Source organism: Cheilinus undulatus, linkage group 8 (genome assembly GCF_018320785.1).
Source record: "Cheilinus undulatus linkage group 8, ASM1832078v1, whole genome shotgun sequence".
In the NCBI taxonomy this organism is placed as follows: domain Eukaryota; kingdom Metazoa; phylum Chordata; class Actinopteri; order Labriformes; family Labridae; genus Cheilinus; species Cheilinus undulatus.
Window position 1 is genome coordinate 2560749 of NC_054872.1, and position 17639 is coordinate 2578387.

The 17639-nt window shown below is 38.0% G+C and overlaps 2 protein-coding genes across 5 annotated transcripts in view; one reads left to right on the forward strand and one right to left on the reverse strand.

The window, feature by feature from the left end:
• LOC121513254 (NLR family CARD domain-containing protein 3-like) overlaps window positions 1–17639 on the reverse strand; it is a 945231-nt gene that overhangs the window by 146926 nt on the left and 780666 nt on the right. The window lies entirely within an intron of this gene.
• LOC121513268 (zinc finger protein 706) lies at window positions 9522–16381 on the forward strand. Its single transcript, XM_041792886.1, has 3 exons — window positions 9522–9644; window positions 12345–12493; window positions 13831–16381. Exons 2-3 carry the CDS (start codon window positions 12359–12361, stop codon window positions 13924–13926), a joined length of 231 nt encoding a protein of 76 aa, XP_041648820.1. The 5' UTR covers window positions 9522–9644; window positions 12345–12358; the 3' UTR covers window positions 13927–16381.

The window sequence follows — 17639 nt, forward strand, 5'->3', positions numbered from 1 at the left end:
CCGCCTATGCTCTCTACGGAGACAGCCACACTGCCGCCCAGCGGCGCTGTACCACACATGTGAATATCTATGCTCCACTTGTGTGTGTGAATTTGAAATTCATGATTTTGAAGAAGTGTTTTATTTAATTTCCAATCGTCTGTGTTCATTTTAGGTCTTTTTGACAGGTTCATCCAAATTGAGATTGCTTTGTGGTCCGCAAAAATAGTTGGTTCAATGTCTGTTCTCGCTACATTATCAGTTGTACTGGCTGAGACCAGCCAGAAGTCAGTGCGAGATTGTAGGATTTATCTTTGTTACTCCATGTATACATTTTAGCATTTGGATGCTTATGTCTCCATATGTCAATTAAATTTAATCTATTGCATACATTATCTAACTCATTCATTGCTCCTTTATTTTTTGTAGGGAGTCTATCAGTTTCATTATTCATAACTGTATTAAAATCCCCACCCCAGATAATTTTAGCTAAAGGAAATGTTGACAGCAATCCATTAATTGTATCTTCTATAGTCAAAAATAAATTGTCATTTTCTTGTTTATTATTAGTTCCATAAATGTTTACCAAGATAAATGGTGAATGATCTATATCTATAATAACAGCATGATCCATCGTCCCTTATCATCTGAAAGGTGTTTGATAACTTGGCCTTTAAAGTTTCCCTTTAGAATAGCGACCCCTGCTGGCTTGTTTGTACCAAATGAAAACCAAATGTCTTTCCCCCATTGATTTTTCCAGAATGAACTGTCAAACTCTTCTGCATGCGTTTCTTGAAGAAAGTAAAAATCTGCTGGCTTCCCCCGACAAAACAAAAACATCCATTTCCTTATCATCTCATTTCTTATCCCTCCAGTATTTATAGACAGAACAGAAATAGACATGACTGAGAACAAAAACTAACAAAGGATTAAAGGGATCTCGATCCTCTCTTAGGACGAGATAAAGGAGAAAACTGCCCCCTCTCGGTGGTAGGCCATAGGGCTTAATCAAAATGTTCCTCTGTATATTTAGCAGTGTCCCTTCAGTATTTTAATAAAGAGAAAGGAAAAGCTTAGTGTCTCATGGCATTAAGTTTGTGCGTGTTTCATAGCTTTAACACAGTTAATTTGAGCTTACATTATGCAGCCACCCTCCGTCCGTCAGTGTAGGGGAATGGCCCCCTGAAGCCGGCTCTCTTGCCCTCCTTGCGGGCCTGCTCCACTTGGGGCCACAGTTTGTTTCGGGCGTCCTTCACCTGTTGCGTTAGGTCTTCAAAGACCCTGATCTTGCCCTCCTTAAGCACCGTCGCTGTCCTGGCGTCCCTCCAGACGCGGTCATTATGGGCCTCTGCTCTCCAGGCCGTGGCCCCAGCCGGTGTGCGACATCCACCGTCAGCTCCAGCTGCTCCTTGATGCCCGGGGAGACCTGTCCAAACAGGTCGGTGATGATTTTCCTGGTGTCCTCTCCGGTTGTCTCGGGGATCCCGGCCAGGTTCCAGCGCCTCCTGCATGCCTCCAGCTCGTCGCATTGCTCCCGTAGCTCAGCATTCTCCTTCTGAAGCGCGGTGACTGTCGTCTCCAGGGCTTGTACTTCTGATGTCACTTCTTCCAGCTGCTTCTCCATGCCTTCCAGTGTGTCTTTGACCTCTTTCACAGTGTTTTCCACAGACTGTATGCGTCTGAGCGTTTCCTCCTGCAGCCGCTCAATTCTGTCAACTGCAGCAAAAATGAGGGCGTTTGAGATGTGCAGGCCACCGTCCTCCGCGCTGGCAAAGAGCAAACTTAAAATTAACGGTAAAATTTGTGGAGATGAATCAATTTTCTCTAAACACGTGGCAAATTTTTATGCAAAACTGTACTCCAGACAAACCCTTGTTGAAAAACTAATGGATGTGTACTGTCAAAATTTAAATCACAATATTACAAAAATCGACAACAAACTTAAAGATTCGTGTGACCAAAATTGTTTTTATTTTGAAATACTAAAAGCCATAGACTCATTAAAAGATAATACATCTCCTGGAAATGATGGTATTACTGGTGAACTCTACAAAAACTTCAAAGCCACCCTTGCCCCGTTTCTTGCATGTGTTTTTGAAGAATCCATCACTAAAGGCAAACGGCCACCTTCTCTACAGCAACGACTTATAAGATTAATACCCAAACCAAATAAAGACAAAATGAATATAGAAAACTGGAGGCCAATAACTTTACTAAACAATGATGCTAAAATATTTGCCTCCATCTTTGCTCGCAGATTAAAGATGGGATAGGGAGAAATTATTGATGAAGAACAATCTGGGTTTATGGCAGGTAGAAGTATAATTAATAATGTGAGATCAATATTGGACTTACTAGACTATAGTGAATACATACAAGAGGACAGCCTTGTTTTATTTGTTGACTTTTACAAAGCCTTTGATACAGAGAACCATCAATTCATAGTAAAAACACTCCAGACTTTTGGTTTCGGAGAACGATTCATCAATATCATCAGAGCTTTATACAAGGGATGCAACAGCTCTGGAACCTCTCCTAGATTCAGCACTGACAGAGGAATAAAACAGGGCTGTCCTCTAAGTCCGTACCTGTTCCTCCTTGTGGCACAAATGTTGGCTACACAAGTTAAAATGACACATTTTTACGGTATCTGTGCTTTTGACAGACAGTTCAAAATATCACAACTGGCAGATGACACCACCATTTCTATTAAGAATCAAACAGAAGTAGGTAAGGCAGTGAACTGTATTAGAGAATTCTCAGAGGTGTCTGGATTAAGCATGAATTTAGGAAAATCCACATTGTTGCCACTCAAAAATTGTAGCTTGCCAGATGTCTGTGGGATTCCTGTCAAGAACACAGTTACTTACCTTGGGGTCATGTTAAACAGCCAATCCAATCAGTCTGACCTCAACTTCAGCCCCATCATCAGTCAAATTAAGAACAAGTTTAATATGAGGTTAATGCGAGATTTGTCAATTTATGGTAGGGTTTTATTAGCTAAAGCTGAAGGAATATCAAGGTCTGTATACATGTCTCTGTCAGTGGATTTACCTGTAAACATATGTAAACAACTGGATAAAATACTGTTTAATTTCATATGGAGAAACAAAGCCCGTTATCTAAGAAAGGATATTCTCTGTAACCAGAGGGGAAATGGAGGGTTGGAAGTTTTAAGTTTTGGTGAATAATATGTTCAAAATTAATTGGTTATGTTGACTCGTTAGAGAAAAAGTGAATATGTGGAATGCAATTCCAAAATATCTATCCAATCAATTAGGAGGAATTAATTTTTTACTCAAATGCAATTTTAAAGTTGATAAAATACCAATTAAATTATCAAACTTCCACAAACAAGCGTTGCTTTCCTGGGGGCTGATCTACAAGCGTGGCTTCTCACCAACCAGCTGCTACATCTGGAACAACCAACACACAGCACCAACTTATTAACAAATACCAACTCACAATCTCACAAACAGAATACGCAACAGTTTACAATACAATACCAAATGGACTTCTGCAGCTTCTGAAAGGTTCCTCATTCAATCCTCAAGTACAGAAAAATGATACCAAACTACTTATCTGTAACATAGATATAACAACCAAAATATGCTCAAATAAGATTATCCGGAATCTCATTCAACCCTCAAATGGACCTGCAGCCACCTTTTACTGGAATTCACTATATGGGGAAATAAACTGGAGAGGGGCATGGCTGGTTGGTGAGAAGTTATGCATTCACAATAAACTCAAAGAAGTATCATTCAAAATCTGTCATAATGTCTATCCGGCAAAGAAAACTCTGGAAAGATTCAAATTAAACATAGACTACAACTGTGATTTCTGCCAAACAGAACCAGAAACCATCATCCACCTCTTTTATCAGTGCTCATACAGTAAAAATCTCTGGACACATGTACAAAACCTAATCCATAACAAAACCAGACACAGGATCAGCCTCCAGGAAAGCGACATTCTCTGTCACTTTGAGAACCCCTCCATACCTCACAACCTTTCCCTTTTGTTACAGACCATTATTATGCTGGGCAAATTTCATATTCACAAAACAAAATGGGCAAAAAAAACCAAATGGAAAATACTTTGAAAATGAACTCAAACAATACTTCAATACAACAACAACATCATCAAATAATAAAGCCATAAAAATATCTGATCTGTTTATTAAATACTTGCAATACTCTGATCTCATATAAAATGTGAATATACTGTTACTTTCACCCTCTTCTGGCTATAGTAGAATGTTTCGTTAGCTCTCCCTATATACGTTTGAAATATTGTCTTTACATGACTCTTTGTGTTTATACTGTTATTTGAATAATAAGCTGATATTTGTATTTTATTCTATATCTTACGTACACTCGCAGATAAAACTCTGTATGACCTCCTTGTGCTAAATTAAAAAAAAAAAAAAAACTGGTGTGTGAATCTCCTCAAAACTGCGTGATGTTTGTCTCAAAAATAAATGCACGTGCCGGTTGATCCACAAACGCACTTTCGACAATTCACAAGCAGAATTGAAGATTTGCAAATGATAAATGCACACACAAAGTTAAAGAACACATTTGTAAATCGTGGATATATTTGTGAATCTGAAAAACACATGTGTAAATCATGGATATATTTGTGGAACTTTTGGATATATTTGTGGATCTGAAAAACACGTGTAAATCATGGATATATATTTGTGCATCATTTTGAGACAAATCTCTCCCCATAAGACTCTGTTATCAGATAAAGAATTAGGAGAAATTACAGCAGAGTGAATTTAAGAAGGTTAGGTTGCAGAGGATAACAAATCATCTATTCTTCAACAGTTCTGATGCCTACAGAAAAAAAACACTATTGTTTCAAAGAAGGATTTATTCTTCTAGAAAGATCAGTGAGACTGAAATCACCCAGCAGGTCTTGGAGTGCCCCAGATGACTGACCAGTACTGAGACGTACTGGATCTGTCCAGAGCCGGATCCTAAACAGAATTCATATCAGCATGAGATTTACTCAGTACTGATGATTTGTGTTACTTATTCCAAAGCTTTGAATTCTACTCAGTATTTTTGAGTGTAAAGATGTTTCACTAGTTTAATGAAGTAAAGTGCACTAATATTTTTAGAGTGTCATGAGGAAGGCAACCATGCCTGTGAGTCTGCACTGAGGGCAACAAAAAATCCATGTGGAGTTCAATAAGAAAGTCCAACACGTTGTCTGTCATTGTAAAAGTAGAATACTCAAAGAGGAAAACTACTAAGGAAACTACAGAGATGTGGAATGAGGGTGTTGAACCCTGAGAACTTATTTGGCCTGGGAAAAGGAAAATATAAATCTTTGTTAGAATTCCTAAAAGAACCTGGTTCTTTGTGATTGTGTATTTATTTTCCTAAAGCAGGGGTGTCAAACTCAAGGCCAAATCTGGCCTGTGGTACAGTTACACCCAGCCTGCATGATAATATCCTATTCTTATTATAACTGGCCCTAAAATATGAGGTCTGCAGATTTCCTTCAGTATAAAAATGTGACCTTGATGATCTCAAATATCCTTAAATCATAAAAATGTGAAAATTTAGAGTAAAAATAATTTAAGAGAAATGTGGGAAATTTATTTGTGTTTTCATTTCAGATTTTAAATTTTGCGTAGCACAATTAGGACTTTTATCTATTATTTGGGTTTTGTCTTATGTTTTGGCCTTTTAAATTTATTATTTTAACTTTTTATCCCTTATTTTGACCTTTTACATTTATTATTTGGGCTTTTAGCCAATATTTAGGCCATTTCAATTTGTTATTTTGATTTTATTATCTCATATTTTGACTTAGTCAATTTATTAATTTTATTTTTGTCTAAAATTTTGCCTTTTTCTATTTATAATTGACTTTTTAACTCATATTTTGACCTTTGCAATTTATAATTTTGACTTTTTATCTCATATTTTGACCTTTTAGGTTCACAATTTTAAATTTTTAAGTCATATTTTGGCCAACTTTCTTTTTTATATATTTGCTTTTTAAAAGTGTGGTCTTAACGTCTAATTTTGTGTTTTGAACTTTTGCAATAATAATTTTAATTTTTTTATGTACTACCTTGAGCCTTTTACCTTTTTTGACTTTTTAAATGTCAAAATCATTTATCATCAGTAATTATTTTTCCCCCATACTGTACTACCAGTGAAAAGGTGATAGACAGTTTGGTTTGATGTTGACCCTGTCAGGCCCTCAGGTTAGACCAGTGTTACTCAACCAAAGAGCCACATTGTTGAAAAATACCTTTGCAGGAGCCACAGTCTAAGTGGTGAAGAGCGGCAAAAACGGCTTAAGTAGCATAAAAAATAGATTAAAGGTGGCAAAAATGGTCAAAAGCAGCCAAAATGTGTAAAAAGGGGTGAAAGTGGGGAGAAAAGTGGAAGAATGGTCAGAAAATAGCAAAAATGGGTGAGAAGGCACAAAAAATAAGTAACAGGTGGCAAAAGTGGCCAAAAAATTGAGTGAAAGTGACTATTATGGGCAAGAAGTAGTCAAGAGTGGCAAAAATGGGCAACAAATAGGAAACAAGTGATATTTAGTGACATAAGGTAGATGAAATGGGTGAAAATGTGGCAAAAATAGGAAAAAAAAGTGGCAAAAATAGGCAAAAGATAGGAAACAAGTGTTATTTAATGGCAAAAAATGGGTGAAAGGGCAAAAATGGAAAGGTAATTAAAGTGGCAAAAAGTGGCAAAAAAAAAGAAATTAGTAGTATATAATGTCAAAAGGTAGCTATAATGGGCGAAAAGTGGCAAAAAAAAGTTGTGAAAAGGGCAATAAAGTTTCTCTTTAAGGTTTTGTGGGGGAATAATATTTAAAATGAAGACATCAAGGAGCCACAAATAGTCACAAAAGAGCCACAGGTTGAGTATGACTGGGTTAGACCTTCATTCAGAATCCGGCCCCTGCTGTGACTGAGTTTCATTCTTTCTACAGTCTATGGTTTGATACCCCAGTCCTAAAGGGGGGAAGAAGAAGAAGAAGAAGAAGAAGAAGAAGAAGAAGAAGAAGAAGAAGAAGCTGAAGCTCCACAAGCATTAGAGTGGGCAGAGTGGGCACCCTAAAATTTAAAGTTGCAGAGTTGGCAACTTTAAATTTTAGGGTGTGTGGTTAGACAAGAGGCTAGGATGGAGGACTCACATTGATACGACTATTTTTATGTGCTACTACTTTAAATGTGAGAAAATAATCAACCTCCTTGGAAGCTTAGCAGGATGTGCCTGTGGGGCTGATAGAGAGACACTGTTAATGATATACCGAGCCATGATAAGATCTACTTTAGACTGAGGATGTGTTGTTTTTGGCTCAGCCTCCAAATCTGTGCTTGAGAAGCTGGATCAGCTTAAGGTAAAGCTCTAAGAATTAGTTGTAGAGCTTTCAGAACAACTCCAATAGCAGCTCTGCTGGTTGAAATGGGGGAGTCTCCTCTAAGAACAAGGAGAGATAAGCTCGGGCGTCATTATTGGTATAAACTGTACTATTAAATGGGACCTGCTAAATGTCTTCTGGAAAACTGTTGGGAATTGGCTGGAAATGAAAGGTGGTCAAATTTCCTTGTTCATATTAAAAAGCTGGCTGTGACCTTTGGGCTAGAAGAAGACAGGGTGAGTATGTCTCTCTGTCCCTTTCTGCTTTATCCCTGAACCTGAAGCTCATTTCTCCTCTCTTGGAAACTTAAAGACAGATGATGAGGTTAATGATTATGTTACTAGTCTCCAGAAAGACTATGTTCAGATTTTTACAGATGGATCTGTGGATCCAGTATCTGGGAAGGCTGGTTTGGGAATGTTTGTGGCAAACTTTAATATTCAACAGATTATCTGAGTATCTAACAAGCTGTCTATCTTTTCTACTGAACTCCTGGGATCTAGTGGGCCTTGTGGTGGGCGGAGGTTGTTAGACCCCTAAAAGCACTGTCTGTTCAGATTCTAAAGCTGCCTTGTTGGCAGCGAAGAACGGCGCATCGACCCGACCTGCTACAGAAGATCATGTGCTGTCACTGTGGACTTGAAAAAGCTGACTTGTTGTGAGTTTATGTGGGTACCAGGCCACTCAGGTATAGAAGGAAATGAAAGAGAAAAAATCCCTTTCAAAAGATAATGTTGACCTGGATGTGTTTCTTGGGAAGCCTGAGTGCTTTCAAGTTAGCAAAGAAAAGTTAGAGGAGCAATGGTGAAAGAAACGGAGAGAAGACCAACGTGGCAGACATTATTTTCCCTGCAGCCATCCGTTAACTGAAGGAGGCTATGGATTAAAACTGGGAGGATGGGTGATGACTGGGGCAGCAACTTTAAAACAGCAGGCACGAATCTAAATCAGTGATACTCACCGTGTGGCTCTGGAGCCACATGTGGCCCTTTTATGTCTTAATTTCAAATATTATACCCCCAGAAAACCTTATAAAAGGGATTTTTTTTGTTTTCTTTTTTTTTTTTTTTGCTATTTTCACTTTTTTTTTTGCCATTTTTCACCCATTTAAGCTACCTTTTGCCATAAAATACAATTTTTTTCCTTTTTTCTGCCCATTTTGCAACTTCTTTTTTCCACTTTTATCCCATTTTTACCCTTTTGTTGCCACTTTTTATCCACTTAAGCTGTCTCTGGCCATTAAATACCCCCTTTTTCCCAATTTTTGCCACTTTCTTGCCACTTTTTCCCCATTTTTGTCACTTTCATCAATTTTTTGCCCTTTTTTTTACCATTTGTTGCCATTTTTGTCCAATTAAGTTACCTTTTGCCATTAAATACTAGTTTTTTCCTATTTTCCAAAATTTTTGCCCATTTTAGCCACTTTTTAACAATTTTTGCCCTTTTTCACAATTTTTTTTACCACTTTTTGCCCATTGAAGCTGCCTTTTGCCATCACATACCAGTTGTTTCCTATTTTTTGCCCATTTTTGCCACTCTTGACTCCTTTTTGCCCATTTTAGTTACTTTCACTCATTTTTTTGCCCCGATTTTGCCACTTTTTGACCACCTGTAATTTTTTTGTCACTTCTCACCCATTTGTGCTACTTTTTGATCATTGTTTCACTTTTTCTACCCGTGTTTGCCCCTTTTGATGCATTTTTGCCACCTTTAACATATTTTTATTGCTACTTCATGCCATTTTCACCACTTTTCACCACAGACATTGTGGCTCTTGTACAGGTATTTTTCAACAATTTGGCTCTTTGGTTGAGCAGTGCTGAGTGACGCTGATCTAAATGGTCTCTGTCAGTGTGGGAAGTTGGAGCCACCACAGCAGGTAATGTTTGAGTGCAGTAGATATAGGAATGAAAGACAGCAGATGTTTAGAGAGTTATCTAAGTCGGTTTTTCCTCCTTTTCTTTAAATCTATGTTCTCTTCTGACGCGGACTTTCATCTAATTGGAAAAGCGATCATTCTTTTTCTCCGGTCATCTGGACTATATCAGAAAATCTAGACTGGATGGACTAATCTAGCCTGTGGAGGGCAGCAGCACACTATGTAGAGTACAGCCTGCCGGAATTTCATTCGTAGAAGAAGAAGCAGCTCCACAAGCGTTAGCCAACACGGGAAGCGGTGAAACGTCTGGAGGACTCAGTTTAGCGTTCCTTCTAATTTATTCTGGTGGCTGTATTTTCCATTTGACAGTTCTTATTCATTGGTAAGATACTTGAGTAACGTTTATTATCCTCATTGCCCTTGAACAGCCGTTAATCTGTTCGTATTTACTGTATGTGTTCCGTTATACCGCTTTATGCTAACGTAGCTTTAGCATTAGCAAATAGCTAACATGGTGCATGTCTTTCATAGCAAGGTGGCTGTTAAAAGTCTGACATATTTATGCTTTATGAGCATTGAAGCTGTTATTTTTGGTTTGTTAGATGTGTCTTTCTATTATGAAGTCCTTTAGTACTCAAATGTAGTCTGTTCATGTTAACAGCTAGTCACTGCTCTCGGATAACATCAGCTAACATGATGGAGAACGGTTTAATGGGGGAATAGGGGTGCAGTCCAAAAATACTCTCCAAGGTCTTTCCTATCCACTTTTCCTAAACACCGATGAAAAACCTCACACGGTCAGTTAAGGTAAACTGATTGCAGTTTCTCTAGGCCAGAGTTACTCAACCAAAGAGCCAAATTGTCTAAAAAGACCTTTACAAGAGCCACAATCTAGGAGGTGAAAGTGACAGAAATGGGCAGAAAGTAGGAAAAGAAGTGGTATTGGATGGCAAAGAGCTTAATTGGGTGAAAAAGGACAAGGATGGGATAAATGTGGCAAAAATGGGACAATTAAGTTTGACAATTAAAGCCTTCTGTTTAAGTCTGGAAAACAAACTGGTTAAAGTGATCAATTTCGGAGGTCAAAGTGTCCCTTTTGTTAAAGGTTTTTGGGGGCATGATTTTTAAAATGAAGACATAAAAGAGACACAAATCATCACAAAAGAGCCACATGAGCCACACGTTGAGTATCATTACAAGGCGGATGTTATGGACGTGACGTGGCTTAACTGTGTAAAAAGTACATTTTAATTTTAATGGACTAAAGCAGGGATGTCAAACTTGATCACAGCAGGGACCGAATTCTGAATCTGGGTCCATCCTGAGGGCTGGACAGGGTCAATGTTTAACCATAAACTGTCAATCTCATTTTCACCAGCAATGAATTATGGAGGGGAAAAAACCTTAGCGCTGATGATAAATGATTCTGAGATTGAAAAAAGTCAAAATGATAAATCTGAGATGAAAATTCAAAGTTATTGTCTCAAAAGGTCAAAACATTAACCTTGCAAAGCAGATGGATACGACAGTTTCCTTATTTTTCACTGGCGAATCCATCTTGCAGAGCTCCCGTCTGAACCGTGTGGGCCCAGTTAGAAAATGAAAGGACCAATCAGCGACGAGGGGCAGTACTTTCAGGTGCAGCAGAGTCGGGATGTGAACAAGCAGCAACAAGACCGGTGCAATTATGGGAGCTTACCATGGATGCTGCTAAAGCGCCAGTTTTATCAGAACTTGACGACATTTCTTTGTTAAAAGAGGAACAAAGAACGGCAGTGAGTTGTTTACTTCTACTTCCACTACAAAAGTCGTGTACTGACATGTCTACAGTCGTCATGGTTGGCGTTATTCCTCGGTAGCTGCTACCTCACGTGTTTTGTTGCTCTGATTGGCCAGTAAAGATGTGACGGACAGAACGTCCATCCAATCACAGTCTGAGTTTTTTTCAAATCATCTGCCCTTTCCCAAACGCTTAGTATTGAAAGTTTTCCAGATGGATGTGTACACATCCATCTGGTGTGTCAGGTTATCAAAACATGGTATTTAAAGAAGAAAAAATGTTTTTAAAGGGCAAATACATGAGATGGAAAGTTGAAATCATGATTCTTAATGGTCAAAATATGAGATAAATTTAAAATCATTGGTTTAAAATGTCAAAGTGTGAGAAAAAAAATAAAATTTTGGGTTTTAAAGGTCAAAATATTACTTAAAATGTAAAGTTGAGGGTCTAAAAAGTAAAATTATGAGTTAAACGTTAAAGTAAGGAGCACTAATGATGAATTTGGCCCCTGCTGTGATTAAGTTTTAACATCACTGCTTTAAATGAAACTGATGCAAAGAATTGTGGTAAAGGATGGTCCAGTGTATCCTAGGCTAAAGGAGTTAATAAATGAAGCAATGAAGCTTCTGTCTTTGACATTTGCAGAATTCAAACAGACTTTATCGTAGCCGACACTGAGATACTTCTGGATCATTCCACAGTTAAACACCTTCCCAAACAAAAAGGAACTATTCTAACGGACCCCAGATTTCACTTGAGTTGACTCACTTATGAAGATGATTTTTCTGGTTGAAAAGGATCCCAGTGGGTCAAATCAAAGTGTCAGGGGGAGAGAAATGCTTCTATCTGTACCTTTCATCCTATGCTGAGCTTTAAAACATAATCAGTGTATTAACTAATGTTTGTTCTACCCTTCCACTCCCAAATGCAAGCAACGTTCATGAACAAATATATCAACTGACCTAGTTTTAGAATTATTTCTACAGTCTGATTTTCTTTGGGGAACTTTCTTTTTGTTTAATTGCCTTTTCATTTGACCCAAAAAGTGGCAATTAACCTACTTTAAATGATGTTTCACAGCCTCTGCTGTGTGTACATCTTTCAGATCTGCTCAGCAATCTGTCATAACAGTACTGAGCAACACAGTCGCTTCATTTAAAGCCCGCTGGTGTGAATAATCTGTGCTGCTTCCAGTTGTACATCTTTTAATTTAAATTCTCCTTTCTCAAGATTTTTTAAAGCTAAGTGTTGGTCCCACATTGTCAGTTTATTTCTCAATACTTTTCTGTATAATTTCTTCAGGTCAAGCATCAAATATGGCCCGTGGGCACCAGAAGTTCCAGTCCCAGCAGAAGAATGCCAAAAAGCAGGCAGACATCAAGAAGAGCAAAGGCCATGACCAGAAAGCAGCAGCTAAGGCTGCTTTAGTATACACATGCACTGTGTGTCGGGTATGTGCTTAGAGGGGAAACAGAGCAGATAGTTATTCCTTTATGTTATCTTTGAACCAGCAAGTTAGAATGGAACTGGTTTGCAGCAGGTAAAAGAGCCTTGTGTAGAAAGACCTACGCGGAGAAACAGTTTAATGCTGACACTAAAGGGCCTTTCAAAAACAGAACCTAAGAGACTTTACGGAGCCCCAGACATGACATAGTCCAAAAAAAAATCTAAATTGTGGCCACAACATAGCTATGACGTGTGCACGAAATACTAAATTGTGCGCGACAAAATACTAATTTGTGGCCATGAAATAAGTATAACGTGCACACGAAATACTAATTAATAATAATATCATTCCTGGACAGCTTGGTGAGCAAATCGAGCGCACCTTCCTTTCCCGGCATCCAAGTTGTACCGCCGCTGGTAAAGCAACCTGGCTTTCAATAGTTTGTTTAAATACCTCTCAGTAGTAATGGTTCCCACAATGCCTTTGTAGCTCATTCCCAGCCTAAAATCAAATTCAATCATGCTATCCCTGTTGATCGTGCAGCTTTAGCCTCTATTGCATCTACCTTAGACCTTAGAGAAGGTGCACTCGATTTGCTTACCCAGCTGTCCAGGAATTGATATCAATATTATAAATTAGTATTTCGTGCACACATTAAACCTATTTCGTGGTCACAAATTAGTTTTTCGTGTGCACGTTAGACTTATTTCGTAGCCACAAGTTAGTATTTCGTGGCCACGAATTAGTATTTTGTGGCCACACTTTACTATTTCGTGGCCATAAGCCGCAATTTAGTATTTTGTGCCCAAAAATTAGTATTTTGTGGCCACAATTTAGTATTTAGTGGCTGTGAATTAGTATTTCGTGGCCACAATTTGGTATTTTGTGACCACGAATTAGTATTTTGTGGCCATGAATAAGTATTTCGTGTGCACGTTATAGCAATATTGTGGCCACAATTTAATTCGGGTTTTTTTTGACCATGTCATGTCTGGGGCTCCATAGCTTTGAATAGGATTTGTACAGTGGTTGTAGCAGATTAACTAGTTTTTTTTTCCCATAGCAGATAATAACTATCCCAAACCTAATTGATTAATAAACTGCCACACTGTGTTTATGACTAGTCTCCTCCTATAAAGCTACTCTAGTAGAGCATTTATAGTCCAGTACTTAGTCTCTGTTGGCAGTGATGGAGTTCAACATTTGCAACAGATATGAGCTGGCATGCAAATTCTTGCTCTTCTCCCCTCCCCCCTTCTTTCTCATGTGCCCCTCATATGCTTTCTGTTGATACACTTTGTATGTTTTAACTTCTTTTTTTTCTTGTTTGCACTTTCTCAGACACAAATGCCTGACCCGAAGACTTTTAAGCAGCACTTTGAAAGCAAGCACCCAAAGTCCCCAATGCCGCCGGAGTTGGTTGGTGTAGAGGCGTAACAGATCCACCCCTCTGTAATTAGGTATTTTAGGACTGATTCCAGACAAGCTTTTACATTTTGCAATGTTTCAGATAATATATCCAAAGTATTACTTTAATTAGATATCATGCTGCCTAATTTTGTAATTTGTAAGAGGCTATTTTCTGCAGAGATAGCACTTGCCTGTCTGTGCTCCTGTAGTCAGTTTTTGTCCAGATTGTATTTTTTGAAAACTATCTTGACTTGCGGGTATTTGATTTGGTGCCAACTGTGAATGCAGACAGCTACTCTGTACTGGTTCATACTCAAACTAGACACTACCTGTGATGGTATGCAATATTACTAACTGATCATTTAGACGTGTAATGCTCATAAGACTAGCTAGATCTTACTGAACCATGATCTCAGGACTTCTACACAGGACAAGCTCTGAACTTGAAAGACAAAGAAATTAATTGGCAATGGCTTTTCCAGGCAATGTATAATACTGAGGAGATAATCATGTCTTTTTTAACATATATACTATGAAACCCACTATGAAAACCTGACATTTTTAACAGAGACATAATAGTTTATACAGAGTTACGTTGGACTTCATAATGTGATAGTAAACACTTTAAGTAGTTTCAGATTTACTTCAAATCTGCACTGATATTTTCTTTTACCCAGTAATTATAAAAAAATAGGAAGATTGTGTAGTTTTTCTGTTTCCAGGATATGCTCTACACATTGTAATACTCGGGTACTGCAGTTGTGGATTGGACTTTCCCTCTTAGTTGATGAAATGTGAATAGATTGGTCCCCTCTGTGACTAAGTTCTATTCAGGAGAGCTGTCAAATTTGGCCTATGATGGCAGTGCAGGTGTACCCATATCACAGCCTTCCATTACACAATGTTTTTGTTATCTATTTAACAGAGCAGTGGTTCTCAACTTTGGGGCCGGTACCCCCTTGGGGATCGCGAGACACTGAGAGGGAGTCTCCAGATGCCCTAAAAACACTATGAATATTTTTAAAATTACACTTTTGCCACTTCACACCAATTTTGTCAATTTTTTTACCCCTTTTCACTATTTTTCCCACAATTTTTAGCACATTTTTCCCATTTAACACCTATTTTGGTCCATTTTAAACTCTTTCCATCAATTTTTTCTGCCTTTTTTTGCCACTTTTAAACAAAATGTTGCCTCTTAAGTTTAATGTTGCCTTTGCTGACCCATTATTGCCACTATTAACCCTTTTTTACCCCCAATTTTTCCCATTTAAACCACATTTCACCATTTGATATGCCCAATTTTGGTAGTTTAACCAACTTCTGCCAATATCTGCCTATTTTTTCTTTTTCAGTTAACCCTTTTTTGCCAGATTATATCAATTTTTCATCATATTTCCAACCATTTTTGCCAATTTAAAGCAATTTTAGCCACATTTTAACTCCCTTTTTCCACTATTGGTGCCCAATTTCGCCACCCATTTCTGCTACTTTTAAAATTCAACTTCACCAACTTTTCCAATATTTTTTCCATTATTAACCCATTTTAGCAATTCTTAAACCATTTTCATTTTTTTTTGACAAAAGGGATTTACAATTTTAAGAATGCCTTTGACTTTACAAATGATTAAAAAAGATACTTGTTTTATTGGTAAGTGTGGTTATTATTCAGGTTAAATATAAAATATTTCTATCACAGCTTAACTTCACTATGGATCATGGTTTTGCTGACCTCCATGGGCCCCCAGTTTGGTTGGGTACCAGAAAGCTCTCTCATTTATCCCCCTTTATCCCACAGAGGTACAGTGGGGTTCCCCGGTCTCTGGAACCTTTATTTGGGGGTCACAGGCTGAAAGGGTTGAGAACCACTGTAACAGAGCGATGTGATGACTGCATTAAACATTAATTTACACTGATAGAGGGGGTCTAACGAAGATACATGTTTGCACTGGGTGTTATAAAAGAGTCCATATTCCCATCCTCCAAGTATGTCACTGTAATGACAAATGCGTGGCATTGTTATGTGTTCTGTGCATTTTGATAACGATGTTTTTGAAAGTCTTCACCACGTTTCTACTTTGCTCCGTATCCTGTCATCTCAATGGTGTGTTTGAAAAGTGGCTCTAAAGTGGAGTTCCTGGTTCCCCGGTGTTATGTCGTCATGGTGATACTAAAGTATTTGGATAATGAGCCTGTGTTAAATGTTTTCAGTTCATAACACTGTTAAGTTAGCTATAGTAGGCTTATAGTCGGCTTTTATATAAGTTTGTTCTAACAGCATGCTAACAGTGACAGAATTTATTTTATAGAGGGAACTATTTTCAGTACGTTTAAACCTACTGGTCGTTAACCACTGACAATTTCATCACTGTGCTAAAGTCTGGACTGACAACCAGCCATGTTTTTACTTTTTTGTATCTTTGTCCACACCATGTTATGTAAAGCCCTTTAATAAAGGTGATACTTTTATAAAAACTAAAAAGACATTATGGAGGAATGTTATTTATTATTCACCTATTTCTCTTTTTTTGTTTTGTTAATGAGTAAGATTTTTGTCTGATGGTGTATAGACCTACCACCATCTAAGTTATCATAACACCTCTGCACTCTGAGCCAGGTAATCAGAATAGTAAGAAATATAAGACGGGACAATCACAAGAAGAGAAAGGGAAAGAATGTTTTGTTTTTTTTTAAATACACGTTACTGTTTCATTTTGCAGACACTTTTGTCCAAAGTGGCGTACATCTAGGAGTAAGTACAACACAAGACAACATCAGTAAGTCCAATCAGACACAGGTGCTGCCATATGGTATAGAGCAAGGGTTCTCAACCTTGGGGTTGGGACCCCCTTGGGGGTCATGAGACACTGAGAGGGGGTCTCCAGAAGCCTTAAAAAACTAAGAACACTTTTGAATGACACTATTGCCACTTTACACCAATTTTCCTAATTTTAACCCTTTTTTATCACTTTCTCCCACCAATTTTGACCATTTTAACACATTTTTGCAATTTATAACCCATTTTGTCATTTTAAACCCTTTCCACCACTTTTTATCTGCCTGTTCTTGCCATTTCTAAAACAAATGTTGCAACTCTCTGTCTATTGTTGGCTCTGTTGACACATTATTGCCATTATTAAACCCTTTTAGCACCACATTTTATAATTTGATATGACAATTGTGGCCAGTTTCTAACTTTCTCTGCCTCAGCTAACCCTTTTTTGCCAATTTACATCAATTTTCATTCCATTTCACCAAATTTCCACCTATTTTTGCCACTTCAACACCATTTCAGCCACTTTTGAACCCCGTTTTTACATTTAATATGCCCTTTTTTTTTTTTTTACCACTTCAACCCATTTTTGCCATGCTTTGGTCATTTTTGCCACTATTTTTCACATTTTCGTCATTTCTAAGCCATTTCTGCTACTTTTAAAATCTAATTTCACCACCTTTCCCACCATTTTAGCTATTCTTTTACATTTTTAAGAGGGCTACTTACTACACAAATGAATTAAAATGTGTTTCTTTGATAAGAGTGGTTATTATTCAGGCTAAATCTAAAATACCACAGCTTAACTTTACAATGGACCATGATTTTGCTGGCCCCCAGTTTGGCTGGGCCCCAGAAATCTCTCCCATTTCCCCTCTAATGGGCAGCCTTGTCTGCTCATGGCTATTCCTGATTGTGCATGGCTGTTCAGCCAGCTTCAGGTTCAGTGGGGGTCCCCGGTCTCTGG

What these genes read in the sequence shown, in the direction of transcription:
- LOC121513268 (XM_041792886.1), top strand. Translation starts at nt 12,359, where the DNA reads ATGGCCCGTGGGCACCAGAAGTTCCAGTCCCAGCAGAAGAATGCCAAA. An exon ending in ACACATGCACTGTGTGTCGG is followed by an intron (nt 12,494 to 13,830) that starts GTATGTGCTTAG and finishes GCACTTTCTCAG; the next exon opens with ACACAAATGCCTGACCCGAA.